This window comes from Epinephelus lanceolatus, chromosome 10 (genome assembly GCF_041903045.1).
Source record: "Epinephelus lanceolatus isolate andai-2023 chromosome 10, ASM4190304v1, whole genome shotgun sequence".
NCBI classification, from domain to species: domain Eukaryota; kingdom Metazoa; phylum Chordata; class Actinopteri; order Perciformes; family Serranidae; genus Epinephelus; species Epinephelus lanceolatus.
The window spans coordinates 9,375,558-9,400,896 of NC_135743.1; the positions used below are offsets into that span (position 1 = coordinate 9,375,558).

A 25,339-nucleotide genomic window follows, 5' to 3' on the forward strand; every position below is an offset into this window, starting at 1 on the left:
GTGTAACTCCATTAACAAATCTTAAAATATAAGATCTGAAGCCCGGCCTGCACCTTGAATCCTAACTTGAATTCACATATTTTAATGAACAAAATAACAGAATTGGCTGCCCGTACATTAAAGTAAACTTAACTGTTTGCATCTACATGCCCGCAAACACAGGAACAAAAAAGTATTCAAATAAGTATGTTGCTCGTGTTCCCTCTTTATCTCAGACTATTTAAAGTCACAGTGAAAACGGAAGTTAGAGCATCGTTAGCTTCTCCCAATGTGACGTATTTATGGAGTATGTGGGCGAGTGTCTTAAACGGGACTGTGGCTTTACAAATAGAACACAATACAGAGCAGTGGAGACATACGGAGCTCAGGAGCAGCAGAACTGTCGGCCTCCACCCTCACCTTTGAAAATTAATAAATTAAACCTCATCCACAGTCTGTTGAAATGTAAACAAAGGTTTAGTTAGCTGATATCCAAACACACACCTTCTTCTAGATGTTGCTCTGCTTGCTACCCACAAACAGTCAGCTGCAGTTTTATATGGTGGGTGGGGTTAGCGAGCACCCCAGACTGCATTTGATTGGATATATACATATGTAACCATGCCTGAGATCAAGATGAGTCATCTGAAATGTGTTTACATTTTACAGGAAGAGAGAAGAGAGCGATTTTGATGTGAAATACTCAGTGTTTTTATAGTAAAGTATTAAATTGCAGTATTAAAGCTGTCACTCCTCTACCCTGGAAATATGGTACGGCAAGAGTCTAATCTATTGTTCTGATTGGTCGTAGTGTTATCCAATTGCATGCAGTGATATTTTCAAATGCATGCTTGGTGCCACCCCTCGAGTTGGGCCATTTTCATTACTCACAGCCAGACCCTAAATCTTTCTAGATTTAACAGGTGAATTTTTACATCACTCATGTTTTAATAAGGCTTAAAGTTACACACAATTAAAGGCGGGGCAGCTTTGATAGTGTTCTCGGCTTCTCAGTCAGATTCACCCCTCAACTCCAGCCTCTTGTCCAAATACAGTCATGGTGACATCACGGTGGCTACTAGGGCTGTACCCAAATATTCGGATATTCGTTTCTATGGGTAGGTATTCGTTATGAAAATTTGGTATTCGATATTTGTTTTTGTTTTTTGTTTTTTTTGTTTTTTTTTTTTTGGTGCTAAATGTAGTCTTTTTGTTGTTGGTAAATGTGGGTTATCAATAAAAATCAAAACTTTTAAATTGCATTGTTAAAAATGTGAAAATATAGTATCCTACCACCTGAGCTTGTGCGCATGGCAGGCTTGAGTGCATCCGTCTGAGGCTGTGGATCAATGCCAAGTTTTACAACTTTATCACTATTCCCTCTAACTTGTAGCTGTTTTTTCGTTATGTTTTGAATTTAATATGAATTATAGAACCGTTTTTGTCAACGTTTGTTTCCCCCGTTTTGTACAATAAATTATTGTTTAAAGTTTCAACAAGTTTCTTTTGGAGTGCGTGACACACGTGTGTTTTGAAAACGACCGCGGACTGTCACCTGCTCAACGCATCAGTACCTTCGGATGCCATGACAGTAATAGATTATAGATTAATAGATTCTAATAATAATAATGTCAAAATATCATTTACAGACCGATTTAACAGACAATCACTGCTGCCCGACCCGCAGGTCCATTTGCGGGTCCCGTGGGTTACGGGTCGACCCGCGCATCACTACTCAGCTCAGTCTATAAGGCTGTACACAACAGTAAGGCTATAGACATTATATTCTATTCAGGCTGGCAGAACCAACAGCACATCGGCTCTACAGTGCACGGCACTGCTGATTAACCATTTTATTGCAGCACAGAGTGTCTGCCAGCAACCAATTACTTGCAGAGGCTTCCTACAACTTGTTTCAACGGTTCCGATTTAATCAGAAGACAAATTAAACAGGACGACTAGCCAATGTGAAAATCAAAAGAAAGCATAGAATAATGTACTGAAGGAGACTGCTGTGCCATCACATTTTTTTGTGGTTTGAGAGCAAAGATCCAGTCGCCGCTGTGCAAAACTCCGCAATACAATTAGGTCCGAAAAACCCCCGGAGGAGTGCTTCGCAAGGAGTCTTTGAAAGGAGTGAAATATTCGAATATTCGTTATAAATTCTGCCGAAGGTCCGAATGTTAAAAAATGGTATTCGGGACAGCCCTAGTGGCTACATCTATTATTTTATACAGTCCATGATGTAACTAAGCCACTGTTGACTAACAGGTTGGTTATATCATCTTAAAAGGTGATGATATGTTAATGTTGTGTTAACTAAACAAAGAATCCGTTATTGCAGGATTTAAACTTCCCGTTTTTATGACCAAACAAATCACAAAGTGGATCTTTAAACTGGAAAATTTTAACATACGGATCAAATTTATTGGTTCATGTTGTTAAATGGTAGGTTACCACAGCTCCTCTTCATCATCATAAAGACACATAGTGTGTGTGTTCTCAGCTTTTATCCTGGGTCATGCCATATTGAGTGACCTTGCATAAGTAACCTGCACAGCAAAGCATGACAAAGCATTTAGGGCACTGAAACCTTTTGCACCTTACAGGCTGAAGGCCCAGTCTTTCTGTCCTGCTCTTTGTTTGTTGCACGCGTTATAGTGTTTATCTTCTTATGCTCCTTATCTTGGTGTGCTTTGAACAGTGGGTAACTGCCTCACCCCGGGCTGATGATAACACATTGTACCAGCACTAGATCCAAATCCTGTCTAGTCTTTATAACGTCAAAGACAATGACAACAGCAACAGACAAGACAAGATATGGTGTTCCCACAAATTACAACAACAAAGTCTAAAACAATAAAAACTAAGGAGTCAATGCATGTTTACAACAAAGAATAAATAGAAATAGAATGGTAATAGAAATAGTATCCCTATAAAAATAGTATTTGCGTAGTAATGACAGCAGAGTAAGTTGCTTTTATGGTTGTTTCTTGTAGCTTTCATGTACATGACATTTAGTTTTTGCTAAAAGAAAGAATCAGACATGTGGACTGTGATTCAGACGTCTGGAACCAGGCAAGCTTTTTTTGCAGATCATATCTAAAAATGTCTCGCTGGTGTATTACTGCTTGGTTACATAGCTGTTTTACCATTTGGCTGGTGTTTTTTTACACATCTCTTTTTCTCACCAACTTGTGTCTGCGTCATCTTTAGGAAGTAAATGCCGTTTTTAGCTTAGTCATGCACTGTAGTTTTTATCTGCCGTCTTTGTCAGGCAAGAGAATCTGGCTTTTTTATCTCCTCAGAAAAGAGTGACGTCTGGGTGTTGGTCAACAGTAGAAGATAATGGTTGTACTGCTGTTTCTCCTGGTGTGGATCTCAAATGCGAGAACATGAATTCCACAAGAAGTATATTAAAGTGTTTCCTAAGGGCCAGCAAAGTAAACTTGTGTCCCCAGTCCCAGCGGTAAATTGACCCCCTCAGCCCACCGAGGGCTGACGCAGTGGGCTGTGGTGACCTCTCTGTCTCCCTCAGTGATCCAGGCCATTCTCCCAGCCCTCAGCTCAGCACCCACGTGTTGTCAGCAGCTCCTGTTACGTAAGCCCTCCTGCCAGACAAAAGCTCAGCCATCCCAGACACAAATCACTGACTGCCCCATGTTGGCAGCAGCACTGTTTCTGCTGGTTGCCAGATTTAAAATTTTGGCCACCAAATGAAAGTGTCAGATTTACACAACAGTGTGAAATTTATAATGTATTTGTTTGATCTCTATGTGTCATTGCTTTAAGACAGCTTTGAAGTTAGAGGCAAGCATTGGATTTTCCTGTTATTTCAACACACTTTTTGTAGAAAAAGCCTTTATGAGCACTAGCCCGTGTTAGCCATGTGACAATTGTTGGTGAAGTTTAACAGTGCATACACCCCACAACGTATCTTGCATTTGATTAACTTGATAAACTAGCTTCCCACACCGTCACTGTTGTGAAAGTTTTAATTAATGACTGTATGTGCCAACATGTCCATTATTCTTATGTCTCTGGTTTTGTTATATTGCACAAGCCTTTTTAAAAAAATTCACAATGCAGGAAGTAGGATTAACGATAACCAAGACAGGTAGCAACAACCTTCCCTTATAATGCCTGACTCATGTAGGCTAATGTCACCTGCTAATATGCCACACCAGAGGCCTCGTGGGACACAGTCTGGTCATTTTTGAAGGAGAGCCGTGCGACATTACATCAAACGCACCAGAGTGGGTTAACAGGAATGGCTGATGTTACAGCAGGCCCTGAGTGACAACAGCCGGTCTTTTGTTGGTCTGTGTTGGTACTTTCTGTCCACAGCCCTTCACTTTTATCGCTCTTTTCACAGTGCCTTGTGTTGTCAGTGCCGGTGGTTTTAGTCAACAGGCCCAATCACAGTGTTTCTCAGAATAATCAAACCAGTAAATTACTTTTTAAGGGTTGCTATTAAGTAAACAAACAAGACACACACACACACAAAGTACCCTGAGGTCCGGGCAGAGGCTGGATTCTGGTAAAGTCATCAGACCGGTAATCATTGGTACAGATTTTTTCAGCATTGCTTCCTGTGTATTGGAAGTGGGTTTTTTTCTATATCCAGAAACTGAGTCAACAGAACTCAAGGCTTAATATAATACCTCTTTTATATAGGAGAGGCTTGTGTGATGCAGGTCTACTGCGTCACACAAGCTTCTTGCATTGAACTCACTTATACATGACTGGTGTCACAAGTTAATCTCGTCAGAGTCCCATGTCTGCATCTGAGTTCAGCGCTTGTCACAGTTAAACCAAACCACATAGAATTTCATTACGCAATTTCTAAGAACAAGGTTGGTTACAGTTTTACTTTTGTAACCATGCCCTCTGCTCGGTCTCTTTATTTGTGCTCTCTTTCTCCTTTTGTTTAAGTGGGAGAGTTAAAAGTTTAAGTGTCAACAACCTCGAATTCTCATCCCTAATATTATTAATCCCTAATCCCTGTCACCTGTGCACCGTAGTCTCTAACCTGCCTGCGTTCTTCCCAGATCATAATGCCTGTTGACCCCTTTAGATCACCCTCCAATTTGACAACAGAATATTTAATGTCCACAATGGGGTAATTTGCGGTACAGCGCATGAAACAATAAACGTTATGTAGACACAAAACACAGAGCAAGACAACAACAAAAGTCCATGATTATAATCTATCAATAATTAGACATAGTTTGCACATCTGTGTGTATTGCACTCCCTCCGTCTATGGGTTAACATAACCTCCTCCCTACCCTATAGCCCTCTCTACACAGAGATGGTGCTATAGAGTCGCTACAAAGTCCCCTCTTTACACCTCCTTTGCATTTTTACACAAAACAAACAGTGATGGCATCATGCCACTACATTGTGTGATTTTTGATAGCATGCCGGCACCCTGGAAGCAAAAGAGGCGTAATGGGCGTGACATGTAACACAGCAGCGTTGGCCTCTAGTGTGACATATAACATATGCGTCGGCAGCACTTTGTAAACAATAGCAATGGCATAATAATCATTTACCGTCCCTGTTATATGGTGGCTGATCTCGTCCTCTGCTCTGAGCATAAGGAGCTCCCGGACCTCATTGTTTTCCCAATTTGTGGACATTTTCAGTTCTTCTTCTTTTTGAGTTAGCTGCTAACTGCTGGTAGCTGCTTTTTAAACTTCCCGGCGTTGGGTCGCACACATAACATGTCAAAACATCATCTCATCTTATGTCCTGTCTTGCTGGCTGTCCCTATTACACAGACGTTGTTTCAGCGCTCTTACTTCCTCTGATGCCGACTCAAAGACGAGAGAACCCTGATCTCCCATTCCGCATTTGTACGTTTTATACAGAACAGCAAGGCGGAATAACAGCGTGAACCCCAACTTAAAGAGGCAGTCCAAAGGAGGCTTCTGTTACATGTTGCCCTACTACAGCTTGTTAGGGCTTGATCACCGACCACAGGTGGTTATGAGGACCCTCTTGAAATTGTCGGAATTATCTAAGTTGGGTTATTGCTGTAAGAATAAATGACTTTTAACTGTTGGTTCTGATCTTAGGATGTCTGCATCTGTGACAAGAATGGAGTGTCTGGAGTTCCACTGTCAGCATGGTCAGACACAGGTGGTACTGATGGCACAGATAGCTCTGTGAAAACAAGACCACTGCACAGCTGTTCATTCGAAGGCTCATGCAAAAAGAAAAGCAGGTCAATCTGATACAAAAGTTTATCCTGACTCAGCTCTTGCTGCAGAGCTGTGTACCACAGACAAACATAGTGCGGCACCTAATCAAACATATGAAAGTGCACATATTGGACTTGATACCTTATTGAATCCCTTTTAGCATACTGCCAATTTTACTGTTGACTGAGGCAGAGGAGAAAATGATTGAAAACTTTCTACTTGAAACTGTAAAACCCTGCCCTGGAGGAGTATAAACATCTTTTCTTTTTGAGTCTGATGAGAAACTGGACTTCCTGGACTGGTTCGTATTACATCTTCTGGTACCTATAGCAACACGCTCACTCTGACACAGCTACTAGTGTTTTTGATGCAGCGCTATTATCGGTCAGAGTGTGGTCTAACCCACACCTCTGTGTATGAATGGGGTCTGAGTCCGTTTTGTTACCCCTGTGGTTTTAAATGGTTAACTGGCCACAACTCTCACATCTCTAAGTCGTATATGTGATCAGTGGACCTGAACACGGCATAATTGACAAACTGGAAGAATGTTAGGAGACCCTGCAGGGGCGGCTGCTGAATGCCTGACTTTGCAGCGAACACTCTAGAAATACTCTGCTGGCTGAGAAAGGCCTTTTGTACTGAAGTCTGTTCCTCCCCTGCGTGCCTGTGTGTCTTTTACTGTAATAACGACGGAGAATCTGAGGGAGGTAGGGAAGCGAGAGAATGATGGAGAGGTGTAAGAAGAGTAAACTTGTGACTCATCAGGCGCAGTGGAAAAGGGTTCACTGAGTCAGAGATGAGGCAGGAACATTGGGTGGTGGATGAGCCATGGGACGGATGGGAATAGATGACTGTAGGTAGATAAAAAAAAAAAAAAAAAGTCAGGCAAAACTGGATCAGGCAGTTTATGAACTTCATGGCACCATAATGACTGGATAGTTTTATGACTGTGCACAGCATTTTTGTTATTTAAATACCCAGTAAACATCGTCATTGTCATTATTCTTGCACTGATCACATGTTGGGTGCTGTATTTAAATGACTTTGTTGTTACGTAAAAGGCGGCACAATATGTTGTTTACATTTACAAAACAAATACAAGTGATTGTTGGTAATGCTCACAATGTGAAGTTAGTAGCATACTGTAGCTAGCAATTAGTCAACTGTCTTTCTTTTTTTTTTTACTTTGAGTTTGAGCATTTGAACAGGAGCTGCCAGGATGTTCAGGGTGGCAGTGTCACTCACGTCATTTAGTTTTTATTTAATAAGTCAAGTTATCCTCCGAGCAGGAATCAGATCAGAAATGTGCAGTAACATTTTTTGCTGACACTAGATATCAAACAAAAACTAGAGACTGTATCGTATTATGTTGCTGTGAGCTGTAAATCTACCACTTCTAAGCAGAAGGCAGAAGATAACGTAACTCAGAGCCAGGCAAAACCTCTCTTCCTCCAGGCAGCTGCCTCCGTCTCACTCAGACTCACCCTGGGTCTGGGTCAGCAGCTGCCTGTACCAGAGAGTGCTCACTCTGTGGCTACATCTGGGGACCGAAACACCCCTAGAAGTACACTGCACACTGACTGAAAAAAAAAAAACCCAATAATAAACAAAAATGACTTGCTTGACTTGAGGAATCTCAGTCGAATGAGAGGTTGCCGACTGAAGATTTGAATTTTCGACTTACACGTTGGCAGCCCAAATATTTGCTTATATTACAAAGTCACAAATTTACGAGAAAAACACCTCCAGGGCTTTCTACAAGAAAGTCAGGTGTCGTCATATTAAGAGTGACAATAACCACGTAGCGAGGAAGTTATGGTGGATGAATGGGTCAGACACAGTACTTAATTAGTACGTAATTAGTTGACGTATTATTTTTAGTTTTTAGGATGTATAAAGCTGCTGAATGCACACTGTGTACATAGACTTCAGCAGGATAGGTTAATAGGCCGGTTTGTGTTAATGTCACATTTTGACGATGCGAGGGAGCCCAGGAAGCCATCTCGGACGCTGGCATAACTTTCATTTTAAAATTATTTTTGAACCATAAAGGGACGTCTTGATTTGACTTTCAAACAACAGTCATTCAACATCTTGTTTGTTGGGATTCATTGTTTGCTTATGGCGTCTGTGGTGTAATGAGGTTGATCCGACTTTGCAAAGTGAAGCGATGTGAACCGTTGACAAAAAGAAAAAAGTCAGGTAAATTTGTGACTTTAATTTCAGAAAAAAATCAAGTCCTTTTCTTTTTGCCTTGATTTGGTAGGAAAGCGTCAACATGAAAGGGAGAGGGAGGGGATGATATGAAGCAAAGGGTCGTAGGTTGGAATCGAATCCACAGCCACTGCGGCAAGGACATAGCCTTAGTACATGAGGCGCTCACTCCACCAAGTAAGTGGTGAACTGAGTGTTCCGGCTTTTTTTTTTTTTTTACGTACAGTGGCCCTAATACGTCGTCATAGATTTGCACGTACTGTAGTGTTGCATCCCTAACATGAAACATTTCATGTGTTGTTTGACCTGCATTAATCAGCCTGGTTTGTCATGTTCCAGATGGTTGAGATTTTTGACACATTATCAAAATTGTACCAACCCTGCAAAGTGCTGGTGAAGGACAGATGTTACAGAATAAGATTTGTAACTGAATGTGGTTCAAAGCACTGCTGCGAAAGTGTATGTACCGCACTCAGAGTATCTTTCCTGGTAAATTAAGGCTTTTAGCTTTAGCTCGGCCTCAGAAGTGCATCTTTTTAGGCAGAGCTGCTTTGATTCATCTCTTTTGTCTGTTCGTTCATCGATTGCCCCCTCCATCCTATGTGTTAACGGCCCTGTGATGCTGACTCTTTTTTCCTCTCAGTCTTGATAATGTTTCTGTATTGATTTCAGTGCCCAACTGATGCGGGTCCTTTGGATCTGCCATTGAAATTTGAAGAGTGAAATTGTCTAATTGATTTCAGAGAGGAGCCTCTGAAGGAGTACTGTTTCCTCATATCGCACTGCTCTAACAAACTTTAAATTGTACATTACACTGAGGGCCATATCCTTACCCTATTTGAAATGTATAATATTATACATAAGAGTCTCTGATCTGCTTAATCTCCAGTGGATTTACAGTGCAAACAGACTTTATCTTGGTTGTTTGCTGAACACTTCACTCAAATGACTTGCTTCTTCTCACGCGTGGTTTAAGTGTTTCTGCTCTGCTTCATGATCTGTTTCTCTGGCAGAAAACAAATCTTGTCTGTTTACATATTTAACAGGTCATATCTGAAGGCGGTTATCATGCACATTTGCCTCAAGTCCAGATTTTGAAATAGTCATGACTTTAAGTGATGGATCCTGACAGCTTTCAGAATTCATAACAGCTGATTTTAAAAAAAATCACAAAAACAGGATGAAGTCTGAAACCACACAGTTGAGTTGCCCACATGACAGACATCACACGCCTGACAGCAGCTACCTCACATGTTTTTTCATTTGACTGTTTTTTACAATTCAAATCTGACCAAACCGTTTGTGAGACCTGTTAACGTTGTGTGCCACAGCTGTTCTTCGGTGACGGCGAAGGTGTCAAGTTCAAAAGCAACCAGGTCACAGCAGGCTTGCATTTGAAAACGAGGGGGTTGAGCAGGGTCATTATGTCAGTGTGCCTCTCATTCACTGCAAACACTCCTTTCATCTCCTGTAAGCTCACTTCTGATGAGTTTACACCTGTGTTCTCTTTGCAGGTGTGGCACGTATAGCACGAGGTAGAGGACTGCTCCCCCCTCCCCCCCTTCCCGTGTTGCCCTGTAAGAGAGACCAGAGTCCGTGTTTTGTTTTTGTTTTGTTTTTTTTCTGCCCGGACACAACCCGCAACATTGTGAATTCATGATCACATGACCGTGGATATGGACGCAGTCCTGTCCGACTTTGTCCGTTCCACTGGAGCTGAACCGGGATTGGCCAGAGATCTGCTAGAGGGTGAGTTACAGAGCATTTCATTATTTGTTTCTATAGTTTTCTTAATGACTGCTGTCCTCCTGGGACTAAACAGTGGGTTCTAAGTCAATAAGTATATTATGTGATGTAACTGACACACTGTCCTGTGCATGTGTGACACATTAAGTACATACAACAAAGCAAACTTGGAGTGATAAATGGAGTAGTGATGGAGAAGTAAAAGTCCTGAGTTCAAAATGTTACTTTAAGGTCCAGTGTGTAGGATTTAGGGGGATATATTGGCAGAAATGGAATAGAAAAAAAAAAATGAATCTTTCCATTAGTATATAATCAGCTGAAAATAAGATTTGTTGTGTCTTTGGTACCTGAGAATGAGCCGTTAATATTTACATAGGGCTGGGGTCCTCATCTACAGAGATCGTCGTCACTGGCTCTAGATAGGGACATTCGCATTTTCACGTTGGCCACCATAGTTAGCAGCCCCTGCACAATGAGAGCGTCAGAAAACTTGGATTATTTTTTTTTTAAACATGAAACTGCCTTGTTCAGTGTTTTTACCAGTTTAAATTAGGGGGTTCATGTGTTTTGGAAAGGAAGAGACCTCTGTAAATAATTTAGCTCCTGGTGAAAAACTCATGAGTGTCTGAACTTTATGTTGTCAGAGAAAAGAAGGTGAGCACACATTTGCAGGTGCTGGGCTAGCGGCCCGTCTCCGACATGCCAAATAACATCAGAGAAACACATTTGAAATGTGAAACTGCTTTATTCAGTGTTTTTACCGGGTTAAATCACTGGGTTTGTTTTGGAGAGGAGGAGACCTCTGCAAACAAACAAACTCTGAACAGGGTAGGAGAAACACTGTTGTTTTGTTTTTTTTTTTACATAAAACTGCTTTATTCAGTGTTTTTGCCGGTTTTAATCACCTGGTCCATTTGTTTCTGAGAGGAATAGACCTCTGGGGATAATGAACACTGGTTGCAATCTGCAATCCTCACCGCTAGACGCCATTAAATTCCTTCTAAATTTTACACACTGGACCTTTTAAGTAAAAGTGCAGAAATATTATCAGCACAATGTACTCAAAGCATCAAAATGAAAGTACATATTCTGTAGAATGGCTCCTTTCACAGTGTTACATCATCTTCATTTTAGTATAGAATATTATTCTGTTTTGATCAATAGCATGAATATGTGAGAACATTAGAGATGCACTGATCCAGCTTTTTCAGTTTCGATACCGAGTATCAGCCGATACCGATCCGAAACCACAATTGACCTGAAAAGCTATATACCTAATATATTCGGCTGAATATTGCAAAAAAACACACATTCAGTATTTGCGAGTTTTGTGCGGGCAAAATAAATCATTCAGCACGCTGTGTGAGTACAGATTTCAACCAGCAGCAGAACGAAAAGGTGAATCCCGCTGGTTGTGGGTTGAACGGGGGTCACAGACACGGACAGGAATATGTATTCCTGTCAAATACGGCAGCGAATGATAACGGCTTACCGGCAACGGAGAAGTCCGGCTCCAGGTGAATAACTTGTTGTCATGACTGCCCAAAAGTACCTGAACAGCCGAGCCATGGCAGCACACAATATGTGGAGTATCAAAGGAGAAATGAGCCGTTCACATTTCTCTCTTTTAGTCCTTCAGTGGCAGGTAACGGCCTACAAACCTCACCGCACTTTAGGGACTGTTCTTTACTTATGAAGGGACTGTCAGGGGAGGAGGGTGGCTGGTTGATTTTTATTTCATTTATTTTGATCCCCCCTATGTTAATCACTTATTGATGCTGTTTTTGAAGTATGAATAAGTCAATAAGTAATTTATTCCATTGAAATATCATTGATGTATTATAGAAAAGTGATTTATCTTTTTATAAATGAAAAGGCACATCTGCCTCATTTTTGCTGTGGTATCGTGATACTACTCAGAACCGTGATACTTTCACTGGTATCGTACCATGGATCCCAATTTTGGTACCGTGACAACACTAATCTGGAGGGGGTTCATCTGCAAAAACTAATGAAAAACTAAAAAACGGCATTCGGTACTCGGTATTCGGCCAAGGGTTTAATATTATTCGGCTTCGGCCACAAATTTTCATTTCGGTGCATCCCTAAAACAAATATGTTCTTATGTAAAAGTAACGGTCAAATAAATTTAGTAAAGTACTAAAGAGGCATAAAATGGAAATTCTCAAGTAAAGTACAAGTACTCATATTGTACTTCAGTACAGTACCTGAGTAAATTTACTTAGTTACATTTCATCATACTGAATCTAGTCCTCGCTGCCTCCTTCCCTTAAGAGACAAAGAGGGGAGGGAGGTGGTTGGGGGTGAACCTGACAGCTGGTAGTGTTATGCGCAGCAGTTAAATTGACCGCTGTCTCAGTCAGTGCTTCTGGCTTGTTACTGTTAATTAGACATTCATACACTAACGGAAGGAAGGTATATCTAGAGTCAACAGGGCTCCTGTTGCCTAGCAGCAACACAAGTTGCAGATAAGAATATGGGTTAAAAATGTAATGTAATGCAGTGAGCAGCAGCAGCAAGCCAGCGAGCCGAGACGTGCCCCAAATTCTGATATTTACCCAAGTGAAGGAATGTGCCAGTGGCCTTTGCATAAGATAAGGCAGTTTATGGTTGCATTGACTCGTGGTAAATATTTAAATTCACTAAGGATGTGTCATTTGCTGGATGTACAAAGTAGATTCAGGTTGTCACGCTGGACCTGGTGGCTTAGACAGATGTTGTTCCTCACCCTGTCTGTGTCTGTAGGCAAGAACTGGGATTTCACTGCTGCCCTGAGTGACTTTGAGCAGCTACGACAGGTGCATGCTGGGAACCTGACTTATTCTTTCGCAGAGGACAGGACGTATCTGCCACCCGAAAAGGAGATGGCCAGGGTAGGGCGGCCTGTGCTCCACCGCCAAGATGAGGTGGTGCAAGGTGAGGCCATCAGCAAGTGACATGTTTGGCAGCTAGTACACTAGTGCTGGGCTCAGAAGATGTTAAATGAGGACACATACTGATGTAAAGCACCAAACAGCAGACCTGAACAGTTATCAGTAATATGTAGCTTGTTAAAATATACTTAGACTGACACCACCTTTCCTCCACATCTTCTGCCACTGTCTCTTAGCAGCTACAGAAAAGCGTCTGTCGAGGGGAATTTCCCACGCCAGCTCAACCATCGTGTCCCTGGCGCGCTCTCACGTCTCAAGCACTGGAGGTAGCAGTAATGAGCCACTTCTGGACACGCCCCTGTGCACTTTCCAACTACCAGACCTCACCGTGTACCGGGAGGACTTCCGTGGCTTCATCGAGAGGGACCTTATCGAGCAGTCCATGATGGTGGCCTTGGAGCATGCTGGTAAGAACTCAACACCAGATTCTAGGTTTAACTGCATCATATTGTTTAACACATCCATCCCTATGTACAGCCAAACAAAAATTAAGTAAGATTTCAATATTTCCATTAGCCTTGCTTCCTTGGAAGATATTTTGACATGTCACAGTAGGAAAAGCAAAGGTGTTAACAACAAAATGAATGATGGCTGAATTCAACTTAGCTTGTTCGGTTTCAGGGTCGTGCCATTGTACATTTTACGCTGCCTTTTCAAGACGGGAATGTTGCATCGTTATACCGCCTCACTGCTCTGTAGAATAAGTACGAGCAGAGAATGGGGAGTCGTGCTGCTTTTAATCCAGCAGTGGAGGTAGTAACAGTGATAAGCTGTCGTCTGTTTTAAAGGGACAGTCAGCAGGATGAGGCGAATGTGACATTTTGATGTCCTGCTATGTGTGCGACCCATCACGGGGAAATTTAAAAAGCAGCTGGAGGTAGTTAGCAGCTATCTCAAAAAGAAAAACAGCAACCAAAATGTCTGAAAATTGGGAAAACAATGAGGTCCGGGAGCTCCTTACCATCTGAGCAGAGGACGAGATCAACCGGCATGTAATAGGGACAATAAATGATTGTTATCAGCAGGTTACGACTACTTCCTGGTTCGAACACGGGGTTGGGGAGCCCTTCTGTTTCCATGTTCTCTCTGTGTCAACGTGGGTTTTCTCCAGGTGCTCCAGCTTCCTCCCACAGTCCAAAGACATGCAGGTTAATTGGTGACTCTAAATTGTCCGTAGGTGTGAATGTGAGTGTGAATGGTTGTCTGTCTCTATGTGTCAGCCCTGTGATAGTCTTGAGACCTGTCCAGGGTGTACCCTGCCTCTCGCCCAATGTCAGCTGGGATAGGCTCCACACATTAACGGGGGAAACACTCTCTGACAGTGGAACACACCGGCATGCTATCTAAAATCATACAATGGACGGTATTAGGCTGGCATAATGGAGGAACTTTGTTGCGACAGTTTTGCGGGATCTCCGTGTGAATAGGTCTACTGCTGTGAATAACAGGGATACTTTAATACTGCAGAACAGAGCCATTTTTGTTGTTATTAGCTGCACCTGTGCTTTTCCTAAATGTCTACTGTGATGAGGCCTTTTGTCCTAAACCCAGAGTAAAATCTTATCTACCAACTTTTATAAGTGTGGACGTTTTTTGGACAGACATATTGTGATTAAATTGTTTTAAAAGAAGATCATTTTTAAGGGAAAATGTTTCATTTGAAAAGCACACGTCTGCTGTCATAAAATGGAAACTATTCTATATTCTATACAGAGTCATGTGGCATCTTATTTTCCAGTATGGAAATCTAGCTTTGACACAATGTGATTATCTTCCAAACATCCTCATTTTCTCCATCTGTGAGGTGCTACATGGCAGTTGTTTTGGATCAGTGCTGTGTCATATTTGTAACACAAACAGGTGAGTTAGGTTTTTCCTATTTGCCTGCAGGGCGACTGAACTGGTGGACTAAAGTGGTTTCAAACTGTCAGAATCTGCTGCCGCTGGCAACAAGCGGAGACGGAAATTGCCTGTTACACGCCGCCTCACTCGGTGAGTATCGCAGACCTTTCAAACGAGACCCCAGCACCGTGCAGGTTCACACTTCATTAGCATTCATTGAGAGAGCTTCATTGTTGGTTTAAGCACTAATTGCATTTTACAGTGCTGCAGTGCACATTCACTTAGCCTTTGTGGCCCACTTAGGAGCCCTAGCACATAAAATTAATAATGTCCTAACTAATGTGCAGCCATCGTTCAAGCCCTTGTTGTGCTCCTGGGTAGCTGATGTGAAAGTAATAGTCGTGCTTATCCTGTGCTTTTTAAAAGATATTTACAGGTTTAAGGTAGAACATAGCTACAAATTTAGGTTTTTATTTATTCATTTACAGTTAATTTATGAGAGAGAATTTGTGTCTTTTAAACATTTCAACACTAAAGAAATACAAAAAAAGACTCTGAAACAGCAGCTGCATTATTTTCACATGCAATTATTCACAGGTTTTGTTTTCTGATGCAGGTATGTGGGGTTTTCATGACCGGGACCTGATGCTACGGAAGTCCCTGTATGCACTGATGGATCACGGGTTGGAGAGGGAGGCACTGAAGCGCAGGTGGAGGTGGCAGCAGACCCAGCAGAACAAAGAGGTCTGTTATAGAGGCTGCACATTTCTCCAGGCAGTTTTTGCAACTCTGTGATGACTGTATTAGGGGAGGGTTAGTCTAAAGCATGAAGACACTTGTGAACTTGAGAGTGTTGCCTTTTTGATTCATTTGACCAAATAGGAAAAACAAACATGGACAATGAACAAGTAAAGGCCTTTACATGCTTCCCATACCAGTGTGCCCGCCTGCAGCTACTCACACGTCTGCAATAGAACATTTGAAATGTCAAATGCACACAGCGCGCTTTTGTGTATTAGTTTACTGTGTCCCATGCAATCCCAGCTCTTTCAAAACACACAAGGTTTTTTCTGCGTAGGCAATTACGAGGCGGCTGTCCCCGTTAAATTTCATGGCGCCTCCAGCTCTCAACAAAACTCTTGACAGTTGTCTTCATTGTAAACACTGTTCACTAACAAACAAGGTGGAGTTCTGTGATTTGTAACTGCAGTCGCTGCATTTAGCTGATGTGGTGATGCTTTATTGGATTCAGCACAGTGCATTGGGTAAGGTGTTACCAAAAGTGCCATAGAGGAAGAGTTTTGCAAATCTTGAGTTACCTTCTGGCTTCGACCCTGTTTTTGCTTCAGCAAAGCAGGGGCAACAATTATTCTGCTGGTAACGTCATTGCAACCACAGCAAAGAAAATCATGAAGGAAAACAAAACTCCTTTTCCCTGCCGTTAAATATTTAAAAGAATACTACGCAGAAGTGTTGGTTACTGTTTGTAACCTCTCTATATTTGCATTTTTTCAATGCTGTGTCACATGGATGCGTGTTGCTCATGGTTTGGCAGCTGGTCACTACCTTTTTATAAAGCCCCAACCTCACCTGAGCACTGTGGAGCCACACGACCATGAACAACCCAAACACAGAAAATAAGACAAATATAAGAAAATGCAGGCAGTGGGCAATGGCTCTGCAGAAATAATACACCGCCATACACTTCTAGTGGGCCATAAGTGATAGCTGAGAGTGATTATGTCTGTATGAGTCTATACATTGAGTTTTTTTTAGAAAATTCCTACATAGTATATCTTTCAATATAATTTCTTTGTTGCCAGCTGGCGTATATTAATGCAGCTGCAAATGGCAGTCTGCGTGAAAACATTTCCCCTCAGGGGGGGATTAATAAAGTAAGAATATAAAAAATTAAAGGATTAAATAAATTAAAATAATTAAAATAAAGTATTTAAAAAAACTACAATATTTTCACGGGGGAAATGTCAGGAAAAGAAAAACTGATTTTTAATAATGAACTTTTTTTCCCCACTTTATTGAAAATAAGTGTTCCATAATATGACATTAGTTAGAATAAAATCACTTTATCAGTATTTGTGATCATGTTGTTAGTCTCAAATGAAGCTCAACCAGGTCATGTGATCTGCTACTTCAGTGCACTTTAATATCAAATAATACTGTGACCACAGATGAACATTTAACATCCAAAAATTCTTCATATAGATACTACCAATAACTGTTCATGTATCCATTTCACAATTTGGCCACAATTTATTAATAATTGTCATTTTTTTCTAATCATAATTATTAGAACTCCTAAAAATATGTTGCTTGTAAAAACCGTTTGTCTGAGCTAGTTGAAGGCACATTACACATGTATGTGTGTGCACATGAGCAGGATGGCGCCACCTCTGCCTTATTGTAAGCCAGGAAAACCCTGAACACATCAACACACCAAAGGCAGACAGGACAACATTGTGTTGCTGTGAACTTTGTTCAGTTCTGAGAGATTTCCAGTCAATGTGTGCAGGTCATACTGGCTAATGTGGTGCACCAGTCCTTTGAATTCTGTCTGTTCATCGCTATGGGAATTCTGTCGCAGTATACTAAATATTTGTTGCTGTAAAAGTGTTAATCATAGACATGTCATATCATTAAAGGTAACTCTTTAGTTATTACCCACGGTTGTATCAGTTATTAGAGACCAAAGGGTGCATTAACTGAAACACTGTTAACACTGTAATGATACAACAAGCATGTGATACGTCTCACTCCTTATTTAGACAAAATCAAACCAGCTGAAATAACTTTGCTGAGCTCTGTGAAGCTCGGAACCCACTCCCTGTTCCATGCGGCTCTAAAAGAGCTGCTCCCCTCTGTTGGCCAAGTAAGAGCTTGAACCTACAGCTGCAGCTTGTGGCTGTATTTTTCTGTTTGCATTCACACCGCCAATAAGAATGCTGAAGTGACATAAGCCAGTTGGCAGTTGGTATAACAACGTCACTTTTGCTTTGATGAGTCAAAATCGTGTTGTATTCCCACTGTCACATATATGCTCAGTCAGTCCCTTTGTGTTTTCTTCTATTTCATTTCAAGCTGTTGTGTTGTCTGTTGTTTACAAGGCTAACAACTTTTTAAAAGTGGTGGTTGCCTGAGCTGCATTGGCTGTGTTCGACCCATCAACACATACTTACACCACTCAAGGTTCCTCTTGTGCTTGGAGAGTACCTGCTCTGAAATAGGAGCTAAAAAACAAAGTCCCTCAAAACAGCGTTCTAAGAACTACAATCATCCCTAGTTCTTGCGATGCGGACACAATCTGAAAGGGAGGTTCTTAGAACTATGAAAAAAAGTTCCTCTGAGCCGAAAACGCCTACTGACTCTCTTCCCCTCGAAAGCAAGCATAACAGCACACTGAGCATGTTTTTCAAAGTGGCTGCAGACAGCGTGCAGACACCCACAGATGAGATGCCACACGAATGACTGCCTAATGTTCAGCCATTCTTCAACAGCTTCCACTGAGGTGTCCTTTAGCAGATCACTTAAACCAAAGATGCTCTCACAGTGGGCGGCGTCGAGGACTGTGGCTGCACTGGGATGCTTTCTTGTCTTATTGTGCTGCAGGTGAAAAACATTTCAATAAGTTTCCTTCTGCCCATATGTGGAGGTTAAATCATGATACCGATGAGTGTTCTGTTGCTACTGTGTGAACGACACAGGGGTTAATAAAGGCTCTTAAATGTCTTTCCTCAATTGTCAGTATGTACCCTTGTGGTAAGATGCCATAACGTCAGCGCATGCTTTTGTGACATTTGACACTCCCTCTCTAAATGGCAAATGTGTGTGTGCATGTCCTTCCTTTCTCCTCAGTCTGGTCTGGTGTACACGGAAGAGGAGTGGCAGAAAGAGTGGAATGAACTGTTGAAGCTGGCCTCCAGTGAGCCGCGAATACACTACAGCACCAACGGCACCAACGGGTAAGGTCTGGCTCAGACAATGCGGGGACTGTTACCCCAACGCACACTTAGTCACACTCATGTTTTTATTCATGAACAAACAACTGCGCTCACAGTCAGAACTGAGTGGCTGGCCCTCATTTTAGTCAATCTACTATTTACTGTACCAAGCATAAGTTCAGTGGGTTAGGTATACTGAAGCTCCACAATACAAACGCTTTGTTTAAATGTGGTTTCACCTTTATGTGTTTATGAATGTGGCCCCCCAAAAAGCCTACAGTGTGCTTTTTTTTTTCTTTGTTATTATTACTCATAAGGAATCTGTTACAAAGCAAGCGATATTTGATTATCTCTGGTCTTGTCCTCTTTCACTAAAAGCAGTGTTGTTGTCTTCAGGGCGGAGTCCTCAGATGAACCAGTGTACGAGAGTTTAGAGGAGTTTCACGTCTTTGTCTTGGCCCACGTCCTCAGGAGGCCCATCGTGGTGGTGGCCGACACCATGCTGAGGGACTCTGGAGGAGAGGGTAAATAGCCCGGAGCCTCGCATTGCTAATGCATCATGTTCCGCATTTCATCATATTTTTCACAGTTTCATCATGTTAGTCATCCTCTATGTACCTCGGATAAATTAGGTCTGTCACTTACAGAATTTGCACTGCACTTAGCAGAAATCCGCCAGGAAGGATTTGAAGGAAAACATTTTTTTACTAAGATTTCAGTGACTGATGACTTGCCCAAGTTGTCCCGAAGAAGTAAACACCACCCGTCTGGTATCTTAAGCAGAGTAAAACAAACAATGTGAATGGCTGCCAAATTCTGTGTGACCCATTTCTGTCACACAAAACATAGTGCATAACTTGTCTTTACAACAAACAACTTACAGCACTCCTGTGAAGCAGCAGCCGTATTAGTTTGGTAATTGCAGCAGCTGTTAATTTACTTTGCACTGTTTTGACACCTCAGTGCTGATTTACCAAAATCAGAGGTGACAGCAGTTTTGTTGTGGAATTAATGCAACTGTCATAATTGGCTGGAAATTGGAAGTAGATATAAATTAACCAACAGCAAGTTAAAGCAGACCTTTTATGCTTTTCTGTATTTTGTGTTTTTTATTTAATGTTACAGTGTTGAATGTTCATATTAAACGTGGCCAAACTTTCAAATAATGAAGGAAATGTATGTAGAAGTAATCTACATAAAGACTCAAACAGTTTTTGGTTTTTTTTTTAACTCTGGGGACAGTATGACATCATAACATGATGGTTTTCTTTTATATGGTCATCCACCCCAGGCACGCTTCTGCAAGTATTTACATCATGGAGTGCTGCAGGAATGAGTCCTAAAACCTGGAAATAAGTTAGCATTTTGCACTCCTGGTTCCCTCCCAAAGTCAGTGGGTTTTTGTCTGTGGTTAACATAAGCTGAAAGACTTTCACGTTTTGTTCTACAGCATAAAAAACATCAGTAAATACCCCACTTGTGAACTTTGAAGCTTTTATGTGTCTTTAAAAAGGAGGTTGCTCACAAGTGGCTAAATGAGACTACAGAAAATCATCACGTCAACCACAGTTTTACAGACGGTGAGGTGAAGTCATGCAACAGTAGTGTAGTTTGTTTATAGCCTAACGCTTTTTACTTCTGGCTGTTGCATTTAGGCTTAAAAAAACACAACTGGTGTTTTTGTTAAGGTTATCTTGCTGAACAAAATGTGTAAGTACCATCAAGGTTTGTTTGCTACAGAGCTTATTTTCTGCTTTAGTTTCTTGAAGACATTTCCCCTCTCATCCAAGTGGCTTCTTCAGTTCTAACTGACTGGTGTTGAGTCGCAGGCTTTAAACTCTGTGTGGGTGTGAACCCAAAAGAGTGGTTAAGGTCACATATGAGTCCTTGACCCACCCGGCCATCTTAGGTGTCCTTAGGGTTAGATGAGTCCGGGTGGGAATAGGTGTTAAGTCGTCTGGGAAGAGATCCCAAGACTGCATTTTAAGTCGGAGATAAATGGTGTCGTAGGCCACCTCCTCTGTTAAACGATAGTCATTCCAGTTTGACATAGATGGCTTCTTTCATGCCTCTTTCAAACCATCTTTCTTTTCTGGCCAAGACGTGAACATTGCTGTCCTCGAAGGAGTGGATTTTGAAGCTTTTAAGTGTCTACAAAAAGAGGTTCCAAACAAGGAGCTAAATGAGACTTCAGAATGTCATCACACTAAACATGGATTACAGCCTCGTTGTGGTGGTCATGTTAGGTCATCCAACTGTGATGTTTGTTTATACCCACCAAACATTAGCTTTTTCACTTATGGTGATTGCATTTATACTTAAAAAATCATAAAAATAGTTTTTATTTGTGAAGATTATCTCGCTGAACAAAACATAGAAGTATCAAAAACGTCCAATCCCAAATCCAGTGCAAATATCCCATTGGCTGTTTGTTGAGGGAACCAGGGTGATGTTAACTTCCGGGCTAGCCTTCAAATAAACATCATCCCTGCAGCACACATGATGGTGCAGAGATGCAAAGATGTAGAAGACCTGGAAACGCTGACCAATCAAAGTAGACTGTGTCTTTTCAATAGGAGGGCTTAAAGAGACAGGCTCTAAAAAGGAGCATCTCAGACAGAGGGTGAATACAGGTGTTACAACACAGACAGTATGAGAAAAATAAAGTATGATAACATGTTCTAATAGAAACCTTAAAGGCAAGTACGAACCCTGAAAATAAGCGTAATAGGTCCCCTTTAAACACCGGTTTGATTTATCGATAGAGGTGAAAGCTCTTTTTTATTTTCGTCTCAGATCCCCTCGGTGCTATAGCGCCGGGAAACAGTCCTGAGGTTGTCCTTTTCAGATGTTTAATGTCCTTGTTACTCTTCCCTAGCCTTTGCTCCCATCCCGTTTGGAGGCATCTACCTACCACTGGAAGTGCCAGCTGCCAAGTGCCATCGCTCGCCCCTGGTCCTGGCATACGATCAGGCACACTTTTCTGCCCTGGTCTCCATGGAGCAGAGAGACAGCTCCAAAGAGCAAGGTAAAGCTCTGCATCATTCATCTATAATGTCATCTGAATATTGATTTTTTTTTTTTTTTTTAGCAACCTCCTTGTAAGCAGTTGACATTTTAAATAATCAATCACGGGTGTAACACCGTTACATTAATTCCTCCTGAGAAGAGTTGCTGAGAATAAAAGCCCTCAAGTAATTGACATTTATTAATGTGTGCAGGGTTTAGAACCAGAGTTTCCTAACAGCACTAGGACCCACTTTACAGCTGGGTGCCTTTGCTTGATGGGTCAGTCTTTTTTTAAAACTGACTTAAGTGGTTTATTTAAGAGTGGGTGACTAATGATCACTGGGCTTTTGAGGATATCCAGTGATCTTTCTAGCTCAACACCAAGCCAGCAAATGATCCCCTTCCTGTGTTGAAGCTGAATGCTAATAAAGTCACAGATTTGTAGTTAAAAATGACTTTGTTGTCATGTAATATGCTCCAAATTAGATGAATACTTCACCCACAAAATGACCATTTGTATATCAGATACTCACCCCATGCTGCCTTGTATTTGTGAGGAAAACTTTTTCTCGCATGCCACCACGGTGAACGAAGAATCCAAAAAAGGTGAACATTCTCCATGTATTGAAGGGAACAAGAACATCATTAACCAGCAGCAAAATGTTGTCAAAACACTCCTGCAGTATAATCAGAGTATCATTTATCTGCACGTACGCTCAGTACTTTCCAAACACGTTCATTTTTGGTAGAACAGTACAATTTGAAACAGGTCAGAACAAACAGTCTAATGCACGGCCAAGTAGCGTGTCTGAGCAAGCACATGTGTTTGAACTCTGCTCAAACACAAGGCAAATATGTTTTATATTGTAACTGTTGTTAAAGGTGATTGCTAATTACTTCATTTCATAATGTTCACCTTTTTTTTTTTTGGATTCTCTGTTGACCATGTGAGAAAAACTTTTCACAAATGCGAGGTAACACAGGGTGATTGATTATGAAAGTAACGCGCATTTTCAGGTGAATTGTTCTTGTAAATGCTGTGTCTTTTCACCTTTACAAGAGTGGAATTTTGAAGAAGCTCTGAATACATGTGCTCACACTGAAGTTTCTGCACAAATTATAAGTTTATCCTTCAAATTCAAGACATTGGCCAGACGTCGAATTGTTTCCCGGTCTAAAAATACCAGAACGGACCATCCAAAAACAATATTGGTCAGACGGCACGGACTAGATGTGAAAATAGAAAGTGAACGAATTGATTGCACTCAGAAGTATTTCTGTCTGCAGACAATGCAGAGTGCTGGATTGAAATGTTTTGTCATTTGTCTAAGAATACTTCCCCCCCCCCGTCTCTACCAGCAGTTGTGATCCCTCTCACCGACTCGGAGCACAAAATGCTGCCTCTGCACTTTGCTGTGGATCCTGGGAAAGATTGGGAGTGGGGCAAGGATGACACAGACAACGTGATGCTGGCGAGGTATAGTCTCCTTCTAAAATCAGCTCTCACATATTTACACCCTGTCATGTTTCTCAGCTCGAATGTATTCACGAGGTGCCTTTTACAAATGGATTCGTCAGAGGTGCTTTTAAAGGTCACAGATGATACAGATAAAAGCGAGAGTGGCACATGTTGACTTGCATGTGTATTCCCTTATGTACTCCCTACAGCTGTCCTTGTAGCACCGAGTGTCAGTGTGTAGGGATTGACCCCTGACTCCAGATTAGCGACACCCAGTGCCACTGACAATAAGATTAGCTCTAAATACCTTCTATGAATGGACCAGGGAAGGAGCACCAAAATAGCAGCTTGGTAAAAATAACCTTCCACCTCATGTATGTCAGTTGATGACACTGTGGTTGTGTTATTCAAATGAAATGGTTTACAGAGATAATATTACACAAGTGACTGTTGATATTGTTTGGTAAGGTCATTGAGTTAAAAGGCCAATGCAGAACAAGAATGCACAACAGCAAGATGCTTTTAGTGTCATTACTGTACAATTCTAAGCCAAATTACTGTGTGTTGTGAAGCAGCAGCAGGTAAACACCACCCCTCTCACCAGATGACGACAGCTGTATGTATGCATTGATTTATTTAATCTTAATTCATTGTGCAGTTGCACGCAGCTCGTTCGTTCAACCCCTCCTTGCCCATTCTTAATCTCTGTTTATCAGACCACAAATGAGACAACAGTTAGCTGCGAGCCACCCCACAGTCCCTTCGTCTCGCTTACCCATAAGGAAAGCAGGCACTAGCTCGGGAGACGGACTTTTGGTCAGCAGGTGTAGCAGTTCAAATTTGGGCCAGCGCAAACCCCCTCAGAGCTGAGTGTCACAGCAGGCTGATGGCCAGCAGCAGCACAGGGTCTAACGTGTGTAACGGCAGCAACAGAAAGTTTACTGATCTGACAGGAAGTTGAGGCTGGGTTTGCCTCCAGAGCTGCTGCCCACTCTCCACCCTGCGAGGTGGTCTGGCTCTTGCTAACGTTAGCTACATAAACGTGAACTTGAAGCCTCCGCTATGAGCCTTTAGCTCCGGTTGGCATAAGGCTAAACTACTAGCAACCTTTTCTCTCCATCTCTGAAATGCTTCGCAGATATTGACACACGTTTTGTTTGGTTTATTGTCAGACTCTTATCTTGATTAGTCTGTCTTTCTTTTTCGGGGTTCCTCTGCAGGACTCTCCGCCATTGAATTAGGTTTTCACCTAAGCGACGTGCACACCTATCTGCATTTGTAGAACAGCAAATAGGAACATCCTCTCTCTGAAATGACCTGTGATTGGTCTCCTATCAAGGCCTAGATTTTCTAAAGCCTGAAAACAGAGCCAAGAGGAGGTGCAGAAGTCCAGTGTTATTTCAGAACACTTGAATTACAATATGCTCAAATTTATTTTACCCATTAACACCAAAAATAAACTGCTTACCTCAGCTTTAAAGAAGAGGACCAACGTTATGAAGTATATCAAGGTTGCGACCTCTACCATTAACATCTGTGTGTCTAAGCTCACAGTATGTTTACTTTAATTTGTATATTTCTGTCACTGGCTACCTCTGCATATTCCTCTGGATCTATTTTCTGTGGCTGAATATTTACCTATTGTTCCATGGTTTAGAATCCAACGTTTGATGGTTGTCCAATACTGTCTTACAGCACCACTATTAATAACATCATCAACTTCCTGAACAACAACAACATAAATTATATTTCCATGAGTGCGACACAGGTGCTCTGGCAGAAAGTGTCGGTCTCCTCTCACTTAGCTTTGTTTCTCCCTCTTCCTCTTCCTCCCAGTGTTGCTCTCTCTTTGGAGGCGAAGCTCCAGATGTTACACAGCTACATGACGGTCACCTGGCTGCCCCTGCCCTGTGAGGTAAAGATAAAAGTCCATGCATCCATCCAGAGTCTTGTTTGCTCTTCTGCGGTAGG

General features: G+C 41.7%; 1 protein-coding gene across 4 annotated transcripts in view; it reads left to right on the plus strand.

Annotated features, from left to right (window-relative positions):
* Window positions 1-25,339, plus strand: part of otud7b (OTU deubiquitinase 7B) — a 47,388-nt gene that overhangs the window by 15,776 nt on the left and 6,273 nt on the right. The window contains exons 2-11 of one of the 4 annotated variants that reach the window (XM_033640652.2): window positions 9,917-10,151; window positions 12,915-13,085; window positions 13,279-13,509; window positions 14,993-15,094; window positions 15,561-15,688; window positions 18,815-18,921; window positions 19,297-19,424; window positions 21,779-21,928; window positions 23,269-23,386; window positions 25,205-25,283. In XM_033640652.2, the coding sequence (XP_033496543.1) occupies window positions 10,067-10,151; window positions 12,915-13,085; window positions 13,279-13,509; window positions 14,993-15,094; window positions 15,561-15,688; window positions 18,815-18,921; window positions 19,297-19,424; window positions 21,779-21,928; window positions 23,269-23,386; window positions 25,205-25,283 (1,299 nt within the window). In that variant the 5' untranslated portion in view covers window positions 9,917-10,066. The remainder of the gene's footprint in view (window positions 1-9,916; window positions 10,152-12,914; window positions 13,086-13,278; window positions 13,510-14,992; window positions 15,095-15,560; window positions 15,689-18,814; window positions 18,922-19,296; window positions 19,425-21,778; window positions 21,929-23,268; window positions 23,387-25,204; window positions 25,284-25,339) is intronic. The other 3 variants (XM_033640654.2, XM_033640653.2, XM_033640655.2) reach the window with 3 other exon arrangements.